The sequence below is a fragment of the Brachycentrus maculatus genome, unplaced genomic scaffold (assembly GCF_059751285.1).
Source record: "Brachycentrus maculatus isolate JH-2025_06_01 unplaced genomic scaffold, ASM5975128v1 h1tg000475l, whole genome shotgun sequence".
Taxonomy (NCBI): Eukaryota; Metazoa; Arthropoda; class Insecta; order Trichoptera; family Brachycentridae; genus Brachycentrus; species Brachycentrus maculatus.
In genome coordinates this window covers 581,770-603,381 of record NW_028281222.1, presented here as the reverse complement: position 1 = coordinate 603,381, position 21,612 = coordinate 581,770, and the positions used below count along the sequence as shown (strand labels likewise).

Sequence of the window (21,612 nt, the reverse complement as noted above, 5' to 3'; positions counted from 1 at the left end):
TCAGGATTTACCAATCAACATTTATACCGATGCTTCTTTAGAAGGTGTTGGGGCCATTTTGAAACAAAAGCAGCCCGATGGTAGAGAAAAACCAGTGGCATACTTTTCAAAAAAACTAAATGAAGCTCAGAAGAAAAAAAAAGCAATATATTTAGAATGTTTAGCAATTAAGGAAGCAGTAAGATACTGGCAATACTGGTTAATAGGTAAATCATTTACGGTTTATTCAGATCACAAACCTTTGGAAAATATGAATCTGAAATCTAGGACCGATGAAGAGTTAGGTGATTTAACATATTATTTATCGCAATATGAATTTGAAATAAAATATAATCCAGGAAAGAAGAATTTAGAAGCAGATTGTCTAAGCAGGAATCCAGTATTAGAATCGAGTGAAAATGCAGATGAACAATTAAAAGTTGTAAATTTGGTTAAATTAGAAGATATTTTAAGAGATCAGAATAAAAATGAAAGAATTCAACAGAAAAAAAACAAATGGATTGAAAAAAACAATGTCTATTTTAAAAAGGTCAAGAAAAAAGAAAAAATAATTCTTTCAGAACCGTTTAGCATCGAAATCATAAAAGACATACATGAAAACCTATGCCATATTGGAATTGGACAAATGCAAAAGACTATTAGTCCACATTACGCAGCCAAAAATTTGACGAAAAACATAAAAACAATTTGTAGAAATTGTGAAATTTGTATTAAAAATAAATCAAGAGGACAAAAGAAATTTGGATTTATGTCTCATCTAGGCCCGGCCACAAAGCCTTTTGAAATAATATCTTTAGACACAATTGGAGGTTTAGGAGGTTCAAGATCAACAAAAAAATATCTACATCTCTTAGTGGATCACTTTACAAGATACGCATTTATTTTAACCTCGAAAACTCAGAATGCAAATGATTTTATAAAACTAGTCATGAAAATAACAGAAACCGAGGATATCGGTATGCTTCTCACCGACCAATACCCAGGAATAAACTCGAAAGAATTCAAGGAATTCTTAAATGACAAGCGGATCCCAATAATCTTCACTGCAGTAAATGCACCATTCTCAAATGGCCTAAATGAAAGGCTGAATCAAACATTGGTGAACAAAATCAGATGCAAAATAAATGAAAAAGGGAAAAGAAGAGCATGGACCACAATAGCTCAAGAATGTGTTAGTAAATATAATAGTACTAATCACTCAGTCACTGACTTTTCCCCAAGTTATCTTTTATATGGTACAGATGTAAATATTTTACCCAACGAATTAAAACAAGGAAAATCTAATAATGACTGGATTAGAGACAGGCAAATAGCGCTTGAAAATACAATAAAATCACATAATTACAATAAAACATTATTTGACAAAAATAGAATAGGCTGCGAATTCAACGTAGGAGACATAGTGTATGTGGAAAATGGAAACAAGCTAAACAGAAAAAAATTGGATGAACTAAAAATTGGACCTTATAAAATTATTGAAAAAATTTCTAACTCAATATACAGAATTGATACAGGTCACAAAAAAATAAAATCAAACCTTTATCATATCACTAAACTTATACCAGTCCCTTCACTTCAAGGAGATGATCCGGAGTACGAGTGAAAATTTTACTATGAATTTTCTTCCCCAAGGGGGGAGATGTAATAAAATAACTAGGTACCTACCTATACATTTTATTAAGTACTTACAAAAAGTACCTACATATTATAAAACAGTTCTACCACAGATGTCGCATGCGTCGCACAGAATTAAACAAAAGAGATCCGATAGGAAAAAATAACTGTCAGAATCAGATAGATATAAAAATTATTGTAAAGATTAATTAAGAATAAACTTTTATTGTCGTTTCTTTAATTACAAAGCAACACATTGTTTATTTTATTATTATACACCCACTTTACATATTATTTACACTTAATTTTCAAAAGGAAAATATTACCACGTTATATATATATATATATATATATATATATATATATATATATATATATATATATATATATATATATATATATATATCATCAAAACCTTTATCCGCACCCAATGGTACATAGGGCACTGCATCATATAAGCGCAGTGTTATCTTGATCATTAACACATGAAGGAAAGGTGATCAGCCCTCCGCTTCAGGTACCAGTCCAGGGTTATATTGAATAAATATTACAGTGAAAAAATCATTAGTAATAATTTGACCCCCCCTCTGGGAATCGAACCCGGGACCTCCAGTATGGTAGCCAAGCGTGCTGACCATTACACTACGGTACGGAGGTGGACATCGGAGGAGGAGTCATTTTTAACAAGTCAATATATTATACTTCCAAGTTTAAAATGCTTTGGAATTTTTTTCAGGGCAATATTAAGCTAGTAAGATACCAAATAGTCAATGATCACGTTTTTGTAAAAAATGCACTTGGTCACTTTCTCCTGTATGACTACGATATATATATATATATATATATATATATATATATATATATATATATATATATATATATATATATATATATATATATATATATATATTTGTATAAAACAAATCAAACATATACAATGTTAAGTTGAAGGGACTTTGGGTAGTGCGATGGAAATATGTAAATGGATCATGTCACTTGGCTACATAACTCACAATTGTATAGCTCTTTTGATATTTTATTTAATTTAGGTTATGGTAAAATTCATAGAAATTATTCCAATAAAGAAAAGAAATACTACAATATTACTCATCTATTCTTTGACGACTTCTATGGATTTGACCATAGACAAAATTGCTATTCTTTGAGGTTAGGTATTAACAAACAAAGTTATATTACATACAACATAATTATTTCATGAACATTAACTAATTTCACAAATAACTAAATAAATTTTAATTTATATATTTATAAATAACATAATTTAATAGAATAATTTGTACTAATTATAACAATTAAAATCTGCTTGTTGAAAGACTTAAAAAGATGCATATCGGACAATCTGTAGTTTTTTTTAATCTTTATGTATAAATTGATTATGATAAGCACTGTAATAAAGTGTAGTGTCGGGTTGTGGTCCCATGGTTAGTGCCGTGGTCTCTTCAAGACAGAGTTTCTCGGTTCGAACCCACTCAACCACAATTTGATACCTATTTCTGATAAAATAAGCCGTTTAGGCTCACAGAAATGGTATGAAATCATTTTTGCATACAATAAAAATACAAATATTTATCATTTCAATTTTAAAATAAAAGGCATGTACAACGCAACTACTGCAGTGTAAAGTACTATGTATGTACTGTATTGCAAATTTCTCGGTCAATCCGAACTTTTACAAATCCGAACAGGCCACAGTCCCAATAAGTTCGGATTTTCGGAGTATTACTGTATAGACATCAACAGAAAAGAGAGTAAACCTCAATATAACGGGTTTTTAGCAGTCCAAACCTCAATATAACGAACTTCAATATAACAAATCACTCAATATGCCAATTTTTTTCGCTTTGTGATTCATTATATCAAAGTTTCGTTGAAGATTGTTTATTCTGTTACTTCCAAATCTCTTTGCGGCGCCAAAGATAAAGATGATTCTCCCAGGTAGCTGATGTCATCCGATGAATGAGAGTCTTAAAAAGAAACAAAAAATATTTAATAACATATTTAGTCATAAATTAAACCCTGAAGAGGGCAACAGGTTGTTGCCGAAACTAGTTGGTTATTAACCTTTTAACCGCGTCAACTTTGTTCCTGAGAGACGCCCGTACGCGGCGGTATTTCGCCGTTTTTAAAATGATTACTTTTATCATGTATTTAGTTAAGAAACGATTTATTTTCCTAAACAAAAACGTTCAATGGGATTCATTGTGCCTTTTTGGTACTCTATAATACACGTGTGTCACATTATTCTTGAAATATATCGTAATATAAACAAATAAGATCGTAACATAAATAAATCAAAGCACGCATCGTGTGTCACTCTTACCCACTGGCGATGCGTAGCGTCGAGAGTGAGACAGATATAGGGCGTGATTATGGCGCGGACTAATTACCGACCGCAAGAAAAATCAGGGATCTGTTCTTTTATTTATCCTTGTGATGTTACAAATTATTTGTCAGATATTTCAACAGATGTCATAAGGCCAAGGATTGACGTATTATTTTATCCAAAGTTCCACACCATGAAAAAATCCCTCTAAGTTGAACTGAGGTTCGAAACTTGGAGCAAAGTAAAAACACATACGGTTATGTCAGCCGCGTATGGGGCATGTTTTATGAAAACACATACGGTTATGCGAGCCGCGTGGATCTGGTTAGTAAAAATGTGAGTGGATCAAAAAACAAAGTCTTTTTATTTCTCAAAATAACATATATATATTTTCTACTTCTGATGTTTTTTTTCTGTACCTTAGAAGCATATAGATACAAATTCAACCACCAAAGAATAATGGTAGAAACACAAATAAGAAGTGGAAGTTGATGAAATAAACCACTTTATAATATACATTTACACAGTAGGACCTCTCATAACGAATAATATTCATATTCGCATTACGAGCAACAAACAAAGTGAAGTATCTCCCTTAACGAACAACATTTCACATAACAAGTTACAGGAAAGGGCAAGTCCCTTTTACATGACATTCACTATTGCAGTCCAAACTCACCTTCATCCTTGACTTCCTCCTTGACACTCATAGACCCGGGCATATCGTCGTCAAACATGAAGGTCTCCACAGCTTGGTCCGGCAGCTCCGCAGCCTCATCCTTCTTGTCTACCTCCTCCGAATCGGTCTGCAGGTGGTACCAGCTCAGGGCGCACACTAGCGCCACGAAAAGAAGATTGGTAGAGATTCCTGAAAACCAAATGCAACTTCAATAATTCAGTTTACAACATTTTGAGTGTGTCCAAATACTTGTTCACAAAATCTGGATTATCTCCAATTACAGGAGTTATTTTCATATTATTTTTTGACCCGAGTGGTGTTCGAGCAGTCATGTTTCTGCTTGATGACCGTTTTTTGCAGCACCAATATTTCCTTTACAAAATTTAGTCAATTTTCAATCTTTCAGGAAATTCAATATTTTAGTGTGCGGCAATCGTACTATACCATTTTCATCCTTCTTTTGCCAACTCTTTTTAATATCATACTATTTTCGTAGACCTAAGTGGCCAGTTATTAAAAATAGGTTTCAAGTTTTGGTATAGTAAGACTCAAAATATTTATAAAAAAGTATTTGCTATAAAACATGAAAATAATAAATATACATATGATTGTTTGGAAATGGTGTTTAGTGCATTGAAACACGTGTTTAAATGTAGTATAGTAATAAGTGATTTTGGCCAAGAAAATGTTCAATTTAAAAACAGATAGATATTACCACAAAATGACTGCCGAATCAATCAAAGACACTTTTATCTTAAGCTACAATGTGATAAGCTTTGAGTAATGAACTTGTACTGATGACAGCTATTTGATAAAGTATTTAAATACATAACTTGAGAAATATAAATTACTTATCGGAAATATTATATGTATGACTTATGTATGTAATATGTTTTGAAAAATAAATAAATAAAACTGGGTTTGATAATAAATAAATCTCTCATTTTATTTGACTGTTAATTTAAATGAAAACTTGGCATGATCGAGAATTTCAAATATTTGGGCGTGATCAGATCAGGAGTCGAAATAATCGGCAGGTATGTATGAGGAGATGCATGAATGCGGAAGAGGCTTTATATGCATAAATTTCTTTCATTACACTAAATGAGAAATTGGTCTCTGTTGACGTATCAATAAAAATACAGTGAGAATGCGTACCAATGACTGCAGAAAGCATCGGCCAGTGAAACATGATATACCGCAGTCCTGAGAAGTGTGCGTCCACGTACAACATGGCCGAATACAGCTCTATGTGCCGCGACTGGATCTCCACGTACACATCCGTCACGGGGAGCGTCTGGAACACAACATCCAATGGGGTTCACCACAATATTTTCGATTTCAATTGAATTTATTCAATAATGAATAAATACATTATAAACAAACATTTAAGGTATTTACATTAAAAACATAAATTAAAAAGTAAGCAAGAAGACTCTTGTTAAAGATTTAGAAGAATCCCGCTTCGGAACACATTGAACAGATCAATATCAGATGATATTGTTCACCATTGGTAGCTCTTCTTACAGGCATAACCATCGGCAGGTTGGTCCTGTGTATAGGAATGGGAAACCATCTATGCCGAGGCTGTCTTAGGTAACTATCAGGAACATACAGACCAATGCTCCGGATAATTTCAGGATTATCCACCACACTGCGCTTGTATTCGCTAATATTCTGCTGGAACGCTCGAGGAAGATTTACGACATTTGTGATTAGACACGCGCGGTTGATCCTGAAATTATCCGAAGCATATCCGGCATAGATTGTTTCACATTCCTATATACAGGACCAACCCGCCGATGGTTATGCCTGTAGGAAGAGCTACCGCCATGTTGAACAATATCTCATTGGATATTGATCTGTTACATGTGTTTGAAGGAGTTTTCCGAAGCGGGATTCTTCTACACCTTTAGCAATAGTTATTGCATATTGTCAATTTGAATGTATTTTAATATATAAAATTTATTTTTTTTAGTTTGTAATGTGTATGTTAATTGAAAATAAATAAATTGATTTGAATTGATTTGATTTGTTGAAAAATGTAGACTATAGGAAGAGCTACCGCTATTTTTTTTTAATATTTTTTTTATTTAAATGCCCAGACTCATATTCTTCTTCATCTATGTTGAGATTTCAAAAAATAATATGATAATAAATAATAATAATAAAAACTAGTAAAAAATGGTGGAGAAACCCAGATTTATGAACAAGGATTCAGATACACTTCGCTCACTCCTTTCAAGAACGTCATAAATCAAAAATCGTCAATTTTCAGTTGTGCATGATTTCGGAATGTCCAGAAAATTAACTATATCCCAGCAAAAGCAGCATAATTTTAACTTAATATTTACCCGCTGCATGGCAGAAAGTGTTGTTTTTGCATTTTGAAGAAAAGGTATTGTTTAATTATTTTTTTAAGTATACTAAATATTTTCTAAATGGAGAAAAAACCTTCAGGTTTTACCTAAAAAGAAACCTGTTGCACAGTTAAAAGTTCAGTAAGTGGCTTGATATTTATTTTTAATACAATGTATTATATTTTTAAACTTTAAAAACGATCTCATGAAAAATCAAGTTTTTTGATTTATAACGTTTTTGAAAGGAGTGAGCGACTTGCGATTAGACTCTAATACCTGATCGTCTTCATAATGAGAGAAGAGTTCCAGCTCCACAGTCTTGCGTTCTTCCCGGACGCCCGCGATGAGGAGCGGAGCGTACGTCAGGGTGGTGATGAGGGACAGCAGCGGGGAGCGGTACGGGAGCATTCCGGAGCGGCACGCGGCCGACACAAGGATGCCGCCACGAGCTCTCAACTCCGCACAGCACATGAACATTCCTGGATGGAAAAAACATACAGTTATATCTGAAAACATTTCGGACGAGTGTTTTTTACGCCTACGAACTGCTGGCGGCGGGATTTGATAATCGTGTAATATAGTTAAGACCTTAACAAAGAGATTGGTATGTAATATTCATATAAAAACATTGAATAATCACTTCATTTCTGCCTTTGAAATGAGGCCGGTGCAGAAGGTAAAATTACACTTACCGTCCTTAAGCATCAATCAACTGAATGGGTAAGATTTTTGTATTCCGCCGTAGTATAATTATCTATTACATGAAAGTAATAAGAAGTCCGCCTCCGTGGTGTAATGGTCAGCGTGTTTAGCTACCGTGCTGGAGGTCCCGGGTTCGATTCCCAGGAGGGTGAAAATAAATATTAGTGATTTTACACTGTAATATTTATTTAATAATACCCTGGACTGGTTCCTGAAGCGCAAGAGTGATCATCTTGCCTTCATGTAAGTAATAATCAAGAAAACACTGCATCAATTCGATGCAGTGCCCTATGCACCGTTGGGTGCGGATAAGGGTTATAAGTAAGTAATTAATAAGAAGTACATAGAATATCCGGCCCCATAGTGTAATGGTCAGCACGCTCGACTATCATTCTGGAGGTCCCGGGTTCGATTCCCAGGGGGGGGGGGGGGGTGAAATAAAATATTTTTTCACTCTAATATTTATTCAATATCACCCTGGACTGGTACCTGAAGCGGATGGCTGATCACCTTTCCTTCATGTGTTAACGATCAAGATAACACTGCGTTTATATGCAGTGCCCTATGCACCATTGGGGTGCGGATAAGGGTTTGATGATGATGACATAGAATATAAATTTATTAATTTGCAGTGACGGAATTAAATAATTTGTGAAAAAATCGGGTATAAAATCACCAATACACAAACGTTTCTCATTGTTTGAGCGCGTGCTGTTGCTTTGTGTATACACGCATGTCGTTGCAAGTTTAGTAGTACGCAGACCGTCGTATGCAACGGTCATATCGCTACGCTAACAATTGCGACTATTTATGATGTCTTTATTATCGTTTCAGATAATTATACGAGCTAACAGTATAAAATTGTTGGATTTCAACTTCAACTATGGTCAAAAAAGCATTATTTAGGAATACTCACATTTTCACATCGCTCACCCCTTTAAACAACGTCATATATCAAAAAACTTGATTTTGCAGGAGATCGTTTTTAAAGTTTAAGAATATAATCAAATGTATTAAAAATAAATATCAAGCCACATTTTGAACTTTTTATTGTGCAACAGATCTTTTTAGGTAAAACTTGAATGTTTTTTCTTCATTTGAAAAATATTGAGTATATTTAAAAAAATAATTTCGATTTGTGTTTTATTTCTAGTACATATTAAGAAACCTGTTCCCTTTTGGATATTAAAAAAATATGGTTTTTATTACTCTGAACTCCACATTTACATGGTAGGTGTATATCGCTCACTCCTTTTAAGAACATCACAAATAAAAAACTTGATTTTTCAGGAGATTGTTTTTAAAGTTTAAAAATATAATCACATGTATGAAAAATAAATATCAAGCCACTTATTGAACTTTTCACTGTGCAACAGATCTTTTTAGGTAAAACCTGAATGTTTTTTCTTCATTCAAAAAATAGTTTAAAAAAAAAGTTAATTTAAAAAAAAAATAATAAAACAATACCTTTTCTTTAATGCAAAAACAAAACTTTCTGCCCTGTAGCGGGTAAATATTAAGTTAAAAATATGCCGCTTTTGCTGGAATATAGTACATTTTCTGGGCATTCCGAAAACATGCACAATGGAAAATTTTCGACTTATGATAAATGACATTGTTGAAAGGAGTGAGCAATATCACAGGAGCATGCGGAACTTTTTAGCACCGTAAGGGAAGAGTAAACAGATTAAAGGAATTAGTGAAAAGATTTTTACCAAGTTGTTTGTTGGCCTCCGATTCTGGCATGTCCAGTGCTAGCTTGAGCCTGTAGGGCTGCCCCACCATGAGCAGTTGCTGCTTGCGCGTCAGTTGAACATGTGCAGACGGAAATGAACATATTCCCTTGTTCTCTTCGCATGATCTGAAAAATGCAAATTAAAACAAACATAATCAATTTTAATTTTAAAACTAACCTATTGTGAAGGTTGAATCTGATGATTTTTAACAAGTTTGTTGATATAAAGTTTGAATTTACCACTTCAACACCCCCTTACCCCCCGCCCCCTCTAGGCCACCAGCGCCCACAGCTTACCTTACTACCTAGCTCTACTGCCTACCCTAGTAAGTAGTACTCAGCTTTTTTTTATATAATAAAAGAGAAATATTAAGGTTTTTATTATTCACAAAAATATTTCAATTTCACACTATTTCTGTGAGCCTAAGCGGCTCATTATTAGAAATGGGCATCAAATTGTGGTAGAGTGGGTTCACTAACCACGGGACCACAACCCGATACTTACCTTACTACCTACCCTAATTAATTCCCTGTGCACGCCATTGTGCCTATACAGTGAAACCTGTATCTATCGTTTTTAAAGGGACCTATTGAAATAAACTATGAATGCGGGAAACCAATGAAAGCGGGATTAAGAAGTTTATACACAAGGAGATGCTATCGAGTTAAGATACGGTCCTCCCAATCTGAATAACCATTGGTAGGTTCAAATTCTAAGAGGAATACAACGTTTAGATATAAATAAATGTATTTATTAAAAAAAAATGCAAAGATGAACAGAAGCAAAAAATATTAAAGTTTAATTTTTATTTTAAATAATCTGTGATCGACATTTGTTTTTTTTACTGTTTTATTTCCGTAAGTCAACAGTATGTTTTCATCTTTGCAAATATTTTTTTTTTCTGCATTGTGCGTAGAAGAAAGTTTTCCATCTTTCAAAGAGTGTGCATGCTTCTGAAAATAAAGATACAGGCAGCAGCTCCTCTTCATCAATATTGACCTCTCCTGCTGTATCCGTCAACCTTGCGTCACATAGGCTTTCGGTAGTTTCTATCCCACACGTTGGAATATTGTCATCGAATGTAATAACATTGAGGAGAATGTAAAAAAAACAGCCAAAATATATCAAATATGCAGCGTAATTCTAACGATGAATGCGGTAAAATGGTGATAGAGAAACGATCAATGCGATCTATTTTTGTATGAAATGAATTCGGGGTAGAAGAAAACGACACATCCGGGAAAACGATTATTTGAGGAACGATAGATAAAGGTTTCACTGTATATCATATTTCAGCTACACGTAAGGATAGGTGAGTTCAGGTGTAAATAAGGCACAACTTACTTGAATTGAAGGTACACGGGTCTGGAATGGGTGACATTGGGCATATAGCTATAGTAAAAAGCTACATACAAAAACACAGACAGCCACACGACTACGGACGTGGTTAAAGCCACGACTCCAGCCTTGAACAAAATCTCTCTCAAACTGTCCACCTTTTTCGTAGTTTTGTCGCGGTAACTATCCAAATACTTTTTGATAAACACCCGTAGCGGCTTTTTAATCTGCTTGTTCAAAAACAAAATGGGATGCCGCATTTCCCAAGCGAGAGATAGCAAGCGCATGGTATAATTTTTTATGATACCTCGCAGAAAGAAAGCTAAAAACGACTGTCTTTGATTATGAAAAAGATGGGCGTTCAACAGTTAATCCGGGATCAAAAGTTCGACCACGATTTGAGATATAAATACACAGAAAGAGATAAGTATTCACTTATCGGACGATTGACAGGTTCGAAATTTGTGACGCTTTTTTGTTGTTATTGTTGCATGGTTTGAAGTTCATATCTGTCATCTGTCAAACTGACGTTTCTGGATAATTATTTATGGCTGTTCAAAATTGCATTATACATATCATAAATAAGAAGTACCTAACGATTTAAATAAAAAAAACTGATTCTTATTTTAAATGAATGGAAAATATCTAACTATAGAAACTGATAAAAAAAATCCTTAAAATTATATTAACCTTAAGTGATCTCTCTCTCTGGTCTCAATCCTGTGGATTGGTCTACAGCAACAGAAGACATCTCCTTTCCCATTCTAATGTATTTTCCGAAACCCTCTTCAGCTCCTCAGCCCATGTCCTCGTATAAGTCGCTTAGGTATTTGCGGTGTGCGCGTCCTCTGGCATTTATTCCCTCGATCGTCCTCTCTATTATTATGTGCAGGAAACCCTCTTGTCTCAACACGTGACTGATCCATTTGGCGCGTTTCTTGGAGATAGTCGCGAGTAGGTGCTTTCTTTCTTCGATTTATCATAGTACCTCGTTGTTGGAGATGTGGTCTCTCCAGGATATCCCGAGCATTCTTCTATAGGTTCACATCTCGAACGCATTCAGCCTATTCTTAGCTCTTTCAGATAGGCACCATGTCTCGCAGCCATACTTTCGATTCCATACGTCGTGATGGTCTATTTTTTTGATATCCTGAATTCTTTTATTCAAGAAAACCTATCCACTTTATTAAAAAAATATTTATCATCAAATATTTTTACTTTTTTTAGGTGGTATAGTGTGGAACATATGTATCTACCATGTAAATGTGGAGTTCAGAGTAAGAAAAACCATATTTTTTTAATATCCAAAAGGGAACAGGTTTATTAACACTAGAAATAAAACACAAATTGTTGTTTTTTATTTGTTTTCGTTTATTTTCTGACTTAAGACAATATACATACCCGCCTCATCACACTCGTCCGACACAAACCGACAGTTTTTTTTTACAAATCCACAAACGAAAATTTGCAGTCACCAAATTTAACATTATTCCACAAGTCAAACGTATTAATACACCTTAATTAAATCACAACGACCGTCTTATAATGATTTATTTTTAAAATACAATTGTTATAGAAAAATATCTACATAGTAAAAAAAAATGATCATAGTAATAAGAAAAAATATATATTTTAACACTTTGCGTGCTGGTGCCTCTAAAATTTAGCAGCCCTAGGAGCTATTTTCTGTGCAACGGGATGCATCACGTGGCATTATCTAGATACCTGGTGTGCCAGCAAAACTAATCATCACGCTGCGTGCCACAGGGGTAGGCAGAGAGAATATGTATAATGTCCTGTACCAATGTGTCTTGCAAACAATCTTCAGCTCTTCTACGTTCATGCATCTTCTCATACATCGCTCATTCCTTTCAAGAACGTCATAAATAAAAAAAACTTGATTTTTCAGGAGAACATTTTTAAAGTTTAAAATATAATACAATGTATTAAAAATAACTATCAAGCTACTTGTTGAACTTTTTACTGTGCAACAGATTTTTTTAGGTAAAACCTGAAGGTTTTTTCTCCATTTGAAAAATATTTAGTATATTTAAAAAAATAATTAAATACCTTTTCTTCAAAATGCAAAAACAACACTTTCTGCCCTGTAGCGGGTAAATATTAAGTTAAAAATATGCCTCATTTAGTAGTACATTTTCTGGGCATTCCGAAAACATGCACAACTGAAAATTAACAATTTTTGATTTTTGACGTTCTTGAAAGGAGTGAGCGACATTTCCGCCAATTATTTTGACTCAGTACCTGAGTAAGCCCAAGTATTTTAAAATACTTGATTATACTAAGTTTCTTTCTCTGCCTCTATAACCAACCAAATTCGCCTCATAAGTTTGTTTTCCTGTTCTTTCTCTACTCATTCGATTCATATCCCCAAACCATCTCAACACACCTTTCTTAACACATTGTTTGCAGGAAACGCTTAAAAGCGTCTTTTACATACTGTTGGTAGAGAGCAAGAGACGGTTATAAGCGTTGTATTTGCTTACTTTAGGTAGAGCGCGAGAGACGCCTGCAAACATCGTACAGATGGGAACCGGGTGTTGTGGTTACTTGTGATTAGTATACTGAGGGTCGGGCGGAAGACTGCCAGAGTATAATTAGGATCTATTTTGATAAAAAGACAACAATGTGTTAATTTAAAGGAAAATGCTTATCTCGGCCTTGCATTCTTTCCTTTTATCACCATTTGAACATCTATCATACATGGTTTTGCCGCAATGAGAGCTAGCATTTCGACTGCATTCAGTCTACTTTTATCCTTCATTTGCCTCAATGCCTCACTTCCTTACATTAAGAGGCAAGAATAATGTCATCCGACCAAAATAAAACATCGCCACACACATTGCTAATCACACCATTACTGTCATCAAATTCAAAAGCACATACTAATTCATGAGCACACCACAAAGCGTTAAGTAAACAAAATAAAAATAGCTATAATTTTCACAAGAAATAAATTGCGACTTAATTTTTAGACTGCTACAACTCATAAAATCATCTTTTTCAAGATAAATATAGGCATATACGTAAGAATATTCCAAAGATGCCTTCGTAGGTAAAATTGCTTGGTGGTCGGTTATAAAAATAAATTAATAATACCAAGAAAACAAAATACCGAGTATTTTTTGTTGTTGATTCAATCATTTTAAATATATGGAGTTTCATTAACCTCTCGTATAGTAAGTTATTAACACGTTTTGAATATTGAAAGCATAAACTTTGTGGATCATCTTGATATATTATTTCGAGAAATAAAAATACTTTGTGTTCTGATCCACTCACATTTTTATTTAACCAACTAGTTTCGGCAACAACCTGTTGCCCTCTTCAGGGTTACATTTATTAATAATAATAAAACCCTTATCCGTACCCCAATGGTGCATAGGGCACTGCGTCATATAAACGCAGTGTTATCTTGATCGTTTACACATGAAGGAAAGGTGATCAGGCCTCCGCTTCAGGTACCAGTCCAGGGTAATATTGAATAAATATGACAGTGAAAAAATCACTTATATTTATTTGACCCCCCTGGGAATCGAATCTGGGACCTCCAGAACGTTAGTCGTATTTCTACCCACTCGGTCGATTGATGCTCAAGGACGGGAAGGGTATTTTTACCTTCCGCGCCGCCTCATTTCAAAGTCAGAAAAGAAGGAATTATTTCATGTTTTCATATGAATATTATGTACCAATCTCTTTGTTAAGGTCATATAATATAACTTTATGTACACAATTATCGAATCCCTTCGCCAGCGGTCCGCAAGCGTAAAAAACACCCGTCCGAAATGCGTTAATGACATTTTAAAATATGGTTTGTTCATTTGGTGAAACGTGAAACTAGTTTTTTTTTAAGTGACTACTTGATATGAAACATGTATATGGATGTCTGAGCATCCCAGGGCTTACGACCTGGCGTTCGGCTGGCTTAAGCAATCACTTTATACACTTGTGTAACGTTCACCATTCTACCCATTATTCAAAATCCATATTGCACTAATTCTTGAAACTTGTATTTGTTTAATATCAAGTTGATACACCTATAATATTTACATCTCATCCATAGGTTGAATAATCCAGTGTCCGATATAATAAATAATATAAATATTATTAAAATAATTTATTTTTTTAAATTGTAGTTTTCAAACTGTAAATAATCCTATGATCTGTCGTGTTTATTTTTATTTTATAATATTTCTTGTAAAATGTTTACTTGTATTAAAAATTTAAATTTTTCATGTCCTGGGTACTATTATCGTAGTGATGGATCATTTTCATGATGTGTTATTATTGGCTAATAAACTAATTTGAAAAATCACAAGACTATCGGTAACATTCTTATTGAAATCTGTAGATAAGTAAGGGAGATAGTAAGTATTTTGAAATACTTGATTATGCTAAGTTTTCCTTGGTCTTTCTCTACCTCTATTACCAACCACATTCGCCTCATAAATTTGTTTTACTGTACTAACTTTAATTCACTCATTCGATTCATATCCCCAAACCATCTCCACACACCTTTCTTAACACATTGTTTGCGGGAAACGCTCAAAAGCGTCTTTTATATACTGTTGGTAGAGAGCGGGAGACGCTTATAGGCATTCTATTTGCTTACTTTAGGTAGAGTGCGAGAGGCACCTGCAAACATTGTACAGATGGAAATTGGGTGTTGCGGCTACTTGTGATTAGTATACTAAGGGTCGGGCGGCAGACTGCCAGAGTATAATTAGGGTCGGGGTTGATAAAAAAACCGCCCGTCAACATAATATTTAATTATCATAACCTCTACATTGGCAACTGAAGTGTAAGACTGGTCTCCCCGCCTTCACGCAAACAACAACCAAGATAACACTGCTTCGATTCAATTCAGCGCCCGATGCATTACTGCGCACAGATAACGGTTAGAAGTTCATTTTTGTGACACTAGAATTCGCCTCTTAAAACAGGGATTTCTGCCAAAATTAGATTTTAAAAGAAAAATAAATAAAAGGGGAAAAATGTGTTATGTTTTGACAACTGCTATTTTCAGCGAATTAAAAAAAACTGTCATTCTTTTACAAGCGATTCGATAAAGTATATTTTTTAGACTGATATATATGAACATACTCTAATCGTATCGAAATATGAGGATACTATACACGTGTTTAACCTTTCCCTTACGGTGCTAAAAACTTCCGTGTGCACCGGTGATACGTATTTAGTACATCATATGAAAATGTGGTTTAAAAACGGGAAAAATGTGAAAATTCCTAAATGCTGCTTTTACTGACCATAGCTGAAGTTGAAATGTAACAATTTTGTAATGCTAGCTCTGGTAAGTATCTAAAAATTAGAAAAAAAATACATCGCAAGTAGCCGCAATACCTAGCGTAGCGACACGACCGCCGCGTAAGACAATCTGCGCACTACTGGCACAGTAAACACGCGACGATATGCGCATATACGCAAAGTGCGGCACACACTGAGAAACGTTTGTGTATTGGTGATTTTATCCCCGATTTTATTCACAAATTATTTATTTCCGTCGCTGCAAATGAATAACTTTATATAATAATAATAATAAAACCCTTATCCGCACCCCAATGGTGCATAGGGCACTGCGTCATATAAACGCAGTGTTATCTTGATCGTTTACATATGAAGGAGAGGTGATCAGCCCTCCGTTTCAGGTACCAGTCCAGGGTAGTATTGAATAAATATTACAGTGAAAAAATCACCTATATTTATTTTACCCCCCTTGGGAATCGAACCCGGGACCTCTAGAACGGTAGCCGAGCGTGCTGACCATTACACTACGGAGGCGGACACTTTATATTATAACTTTATATTATAATACATAATTATATTACGGAGGAATACAAAATTTCTGAGCCCGTATCTATTATATTTTATATTGATATTTTCATTTTAAAAGCCGAGTTGTAGTAAATACATATCACGGGGAGGGGAAGGTTAACGTAACATTTTGCAATATAACACAATGGAAAATAATATACATAAGTAATAAAAATATTAACTCTTAAAATGTAATGTTTTTAATTTTTTTTCGTATTTTTTTCTACCTATATAATAATCACAAAATGTTCGTCACTTACTCATCTACTGCGGCCGGATACATATCGCCCACTCCTTTCAAGAACGTCATAAATCAAAAAACTTGATTTTTCAGGAGAACGTTTTTAAAGTTTAAAAATATAACACAATGTATTAAAAATAAATACCAAGCCACTTATTAAACTTTTTACTGCGCAACAGATCTTTTGAAGTAAAACCTGAAGGTTTTTTCTCCATTTGGAAAATATTTAGTTTATTTAAAAAATTAATTAAACAATACATTTTCTTCAAAATGCAAAAACATCACTTTCTGCCCTGTAGCGGGTAAATATTAAGTTTAAAATATGCCACTTTTGCTGGGATATAGTACATTTTCTGGGCATTCTGAAAACATGCACAACTGAAAATTGACGATTTTTGATTTATGACGTTCTTGAAAGGAGTGAGCGATATGAACTCTATATCCGCCGCATTTTTAGCCTAGCCGATAAAAATATAATAAAAATAAATGAAAAAAAAAACATAACAAAAATGTTATTTTTTCTTCCCAATCTTTTTGCATATTTTGTTCACTTTTAAAATAAATTTCTAATATAAATGGACATATACAGGGATATACAGTGGCCGTCATATTTATTAGCTAACATAGAAATGAAACGCAAACTCATCCTACTTTATTACAGACCTAAATGAAATTCCTCCATGGCGTAATGCGTAGTACGTTTGGTTACCATGCTAGAGGCCCCGGGTTCAATTCCCAGGAGGATTAAAATAAGCACAAATGTTTTTTCACTCTAATATTTATTTAACCCTTTGGGCGCTTGTCCACTACCCGGAGTTTTACCGTCCGGTCGTCCATACAAATATGCCGCTTTTGCTGGGATATAGTACATTTTCTGGGCATTCCGAAAACGTGCACAACTGAAAATTGACAATTTTTTATTTATTACGTTCTTGAAAGGAGTGAGCGATATATGTAAATAAAAGTAGAATTCAATCCAATAACCGTGTTTAATTTTGGATGTATTACCCAACAATTCAATATGGAATTCTACCAACTGTCTGCAGTTACAATATATAACTAACAATTATGACCGGCCACCGTACGTAAGGATTTCACTACTTTTACAAAGAATTACTATTTACAGACGTACAATACTTTAAAAAAATATATACAATAGGTTACAATATACAATAAAAAAGATTATATATAGAAACGGAGGCTCAGTTACCATTTTCTTTGCAAAGGGTAATTTTTTTAATATAATCTTTTTCATTTAATATTATAAATCGTGTTTTATTTACGATTAGGCTATATTACATTACGACAAATACAAATGTGTACAGATCAAGACATGCGGTTTTGTTCAGCAAATAATAAACCATGTCAGTGTATTCGTAAACATTTTGATTATTCGTAAACATGATAATTCTGGAGTTACATTCCTGAAACAACTGCCATTAGGTAAACTGCAAAAAAATCAATAATTTTTTATATTTTGTATTTGTAATGTGGTAGAGAGTACCACAATCTGATACCTGTTTTTAATAATGAGTCGCTAGGCTCACAGAAATACAGTGGAACCTCTCATAACGAGCACCTCTCATAACGCGTAATTCACATAAGGAGTGATTCACATGAGTAATTCACATAACGAGTAATTCACATGAGTAATTCACATAACGAGTAATTCACATGAGTAATTCACATAACGAGCAAATGAAAATATTTATATATTTATATATATATTTTTTTTTTTTAACTCTTTATTCCAGCTTGACTAAGTGGTGGGTGCAATACTTAGTCAGCCATATATGTTTTACAACATTTTATTTAAACAATGAAATTAAAAATAAGAAGGAAATAAGAAATTGAAAGAAAAAAAATTATAAAAAATAAAAATAATAATAAAAATAATAATAAATTTGGAGAGATGTAGACGAAAATTAGCTCGCTGGCAAACGCAGCACTGCGCTCCAGTGCCGCCACATGTCCAGCCCCCATCTGTGCTCCACAAGCCGCTTTATGATGAGGTTGGAGCTCTTCATCAGCCTCTCCCGGAAGCCTGCCACTCGGTGCCTTAACAGGCCATCCCAATGTGGTAGGCGTGCTGTGGCAAACATACCACTCGCGCTGCAGTGTCGGGGTAACTTCATTAAAGCTCTGTAGCCGTTATCGTAGCATATTTTCATGCTCTTTAAGCTTCGTTGTGTAACCTTACACCATAGCTCGCTGCCGTATTGCTGCGTACACAACACTTGGAACAGTCTATTTTTTACCTGCGCGGAGCAGTGGGCAAAGCGGCGTGTCAGCATATTGGACCGCACGCAATGAGCACGATACTGGCGCTTGATGTCCTCATCATCCGCACAGTTCTCCTATATATATATATATAAATATATAAGTTGTGACATTTCGCATAAAGAGTTACAGAGAAAGGTCAAGTCTCTTTTTCACGAAATTCACTTGTGAACCGGGACTTTCGAGCCAGTCAAAACAAAAAATATCTCGTTTAACAAGTGTTTCACATAACAAGTAAGATTCTGGAATGATTTACGCTCATTATAAGAGGTTCCACTGTAGTTGAAAGCTGTCCCACCGCACTCCCAGATCTGATACAGAAGCATCTAGGCTTCCTGACAGACCTTCTCTTGCAAAGCAAAGTTTTTTTTTTTAACTAAGTTGCGAAATTTATTGAAAATGTGAAACGACATAAAATTGTATCCCGATTTTACTGTGAATTTACATTTAAAAGCTTTCAATATCCCTGTCACTGCCAATCTAAATAAATACAAGTTTGTAAATCCACCACCAAATTTACTAGAAGTGCCCCGGTGTAATGTGGTAGAGCGGGTTTGAACCCAGAGTTTCTGGGTTCGAACTCTGGGCACTCTACCAGTTGGAATACATAAATTTCGGATTATTTATACAATTCATTAAGAAAAGATCATTTTTGTACCTTAAAAATTGCGAACAATTTAGTTTATATTTATATACAACAGACTGTAACTGTCATATGTCAAAATTACATGGGAAATAAATTTAAAGCAGCAACAGCAATGGCTATCGGGGTTGCATACCCGCACTTGAACTATTTATGTAATATCATAATCACGAAATAATCAATCATTTACTTAAACTTACATCATACTTATATAATTAAAATTACCGAATTTTTATGCAAATCGATATGTACGATAAAAATTCACAAATTATGTGAAAACTAAAATATTTTGCACATTTTTTAGGCCATCTACCAACGCACCAGGCTCTTTAATTGTCCAACTGGTAGTTCGCCAAATGTTGTTGACAAATTTGGAGCAGAAGGATTATATTCCACAGACGGAGTGCTGTCCCCTAACACATTGTCTGTGTGTGCCGCGGCACACTGGTATACCGTGGTGATTAGTTGGTGTGCCGCGGACACATGTCTAGTTTTGTGAAAACAACACAATTGCTCCAAATTTTTATTGCCTGTGCTCAGTTAAGTAGGCTCACATTTCGCATTAAACATAATATGTTAAATATGTTACCATAATATGGTAAATATGCACCTCTAAAATTTCTTAATTTGGCAGGTGTACCTTGAATAGAAAATGTTTGCGAAACACTACCCTAAAACACTTAGGTCGGGAAAGGTATTTCTACCCGTTGGGTCGATTGATGCTTAAGGACGGGAAGGGTATTTTTACCTTCTGCGCCGGCCTCATTTCAAAGTCAGAAAAGTGGGAATTATCCAATGTTTTTATATGAATATTATGTACCAATCTCTTCTTTACGGTCTTAAGTATATGCACACAATTATCGAATCCTGTCGCCAACGATTCGCAGGCGTAAAAAACATCCGTCCTTAGTGCGTTAATCCCGCGATGATATTATCAGCCTACAGCCTACAGCCTCGTCCGCCTCCGTAGTGTAATGGTCAGCACGCTCGGCTAACGTTCTGGAGGTCCCGGGTTCGATTCCCGGAGGGGGGTCTAATAAATATAGCTGATTTTTTTCACTCTAATATTTATTCAATACTACCCTGGACTGGTGGTCTGAAGCGGAGGGCTGATCACCTTTCCTTTGTGTGTTAACAATCAAGATAACATTACGTTTATATGATGCAGTGCCCTATGCACCATTGGGGTGCGGATAAGGGTTCGACAGTGATATTATTTATTGATTTGGCGTTTAATTTATACAACTCCATTTTAATTCATGTATTAATTTTAAATCAAACACAGATTTCTGAGTCTACTAAGTTGTATTTTATTAAAAAAAAACACATAAAAAATTTATATTGTGACAATTGTTTCGCCTCGTTAGGGCATTATCAAACAATTATCACAATATAAATTTTTTATGTGTTTTTGTTAGTAAAATACAATATAGTAGACTCAAAAAAAAAATACAGCAGTATTATTTGCCCGTCAAAGATTAAAAAATAAATTGCCCAATTTCACCGGACAAATATCAAATATTTCAGGATTTTTCAGTGTCTGAAATTTGATAGAGATGAGAATTAAAATTCACTGAAATCAATTTCCCTCAATATATTGTAAAACCTTCAACACCAATTTTTTTTTTAATATCCTAACACACAAAGAAGTTTTATCGAGACAGGAATATGAAAGATTAGGTATTTACAGTTATAGATAATCGCTTTGTACAGTGCGTAACATTCACCCACGACTGCAATCATGCTTCTATTTTTTTAGTGTCTCAAACAATTGACGTATACAGCACACGACATCTATGGTTAAAAATCACAAGTTAAGCAGAGA

The 21,612-nt window shown here is 34.4% G+C and overlaps 1 protein-coding gene across 1 annotated transcript; it reads right to left on the bottom strand.

Moving 5' to 3' along the window:
* Positions 1-2,980: 2,980 nt before the first annotated feature.
* Positions 2,981-11,308, bottom strand: Seipin (lipid droplet biogenesis associated protein seipin). Its single transcript, XM_088272019.1, has 6 exons — positions 10,780-11,308; positions 9,415-9,560; positions 7,274-7,476; positions 5,796-5,934; positions 4,638-4,826; positions 2,981-3,599 (listed from the first exon to the last, which is right to left on the bottom strand). The coding sequence occupies exons 1-6, from the start codon at positions 11,058-11,060 to the stop codon at positions 3,514-3,516; spliced, it is 1,044 nt and encodes a 347-aa protein (XP_088128145.1). The 5' UTR covers positions 11,061-11,308; the 3' UTR covers positions 2,981-3,513.
* Between the last annotated feature and the right edge of the window lie 10,304 nt (positions 11,309-21,612).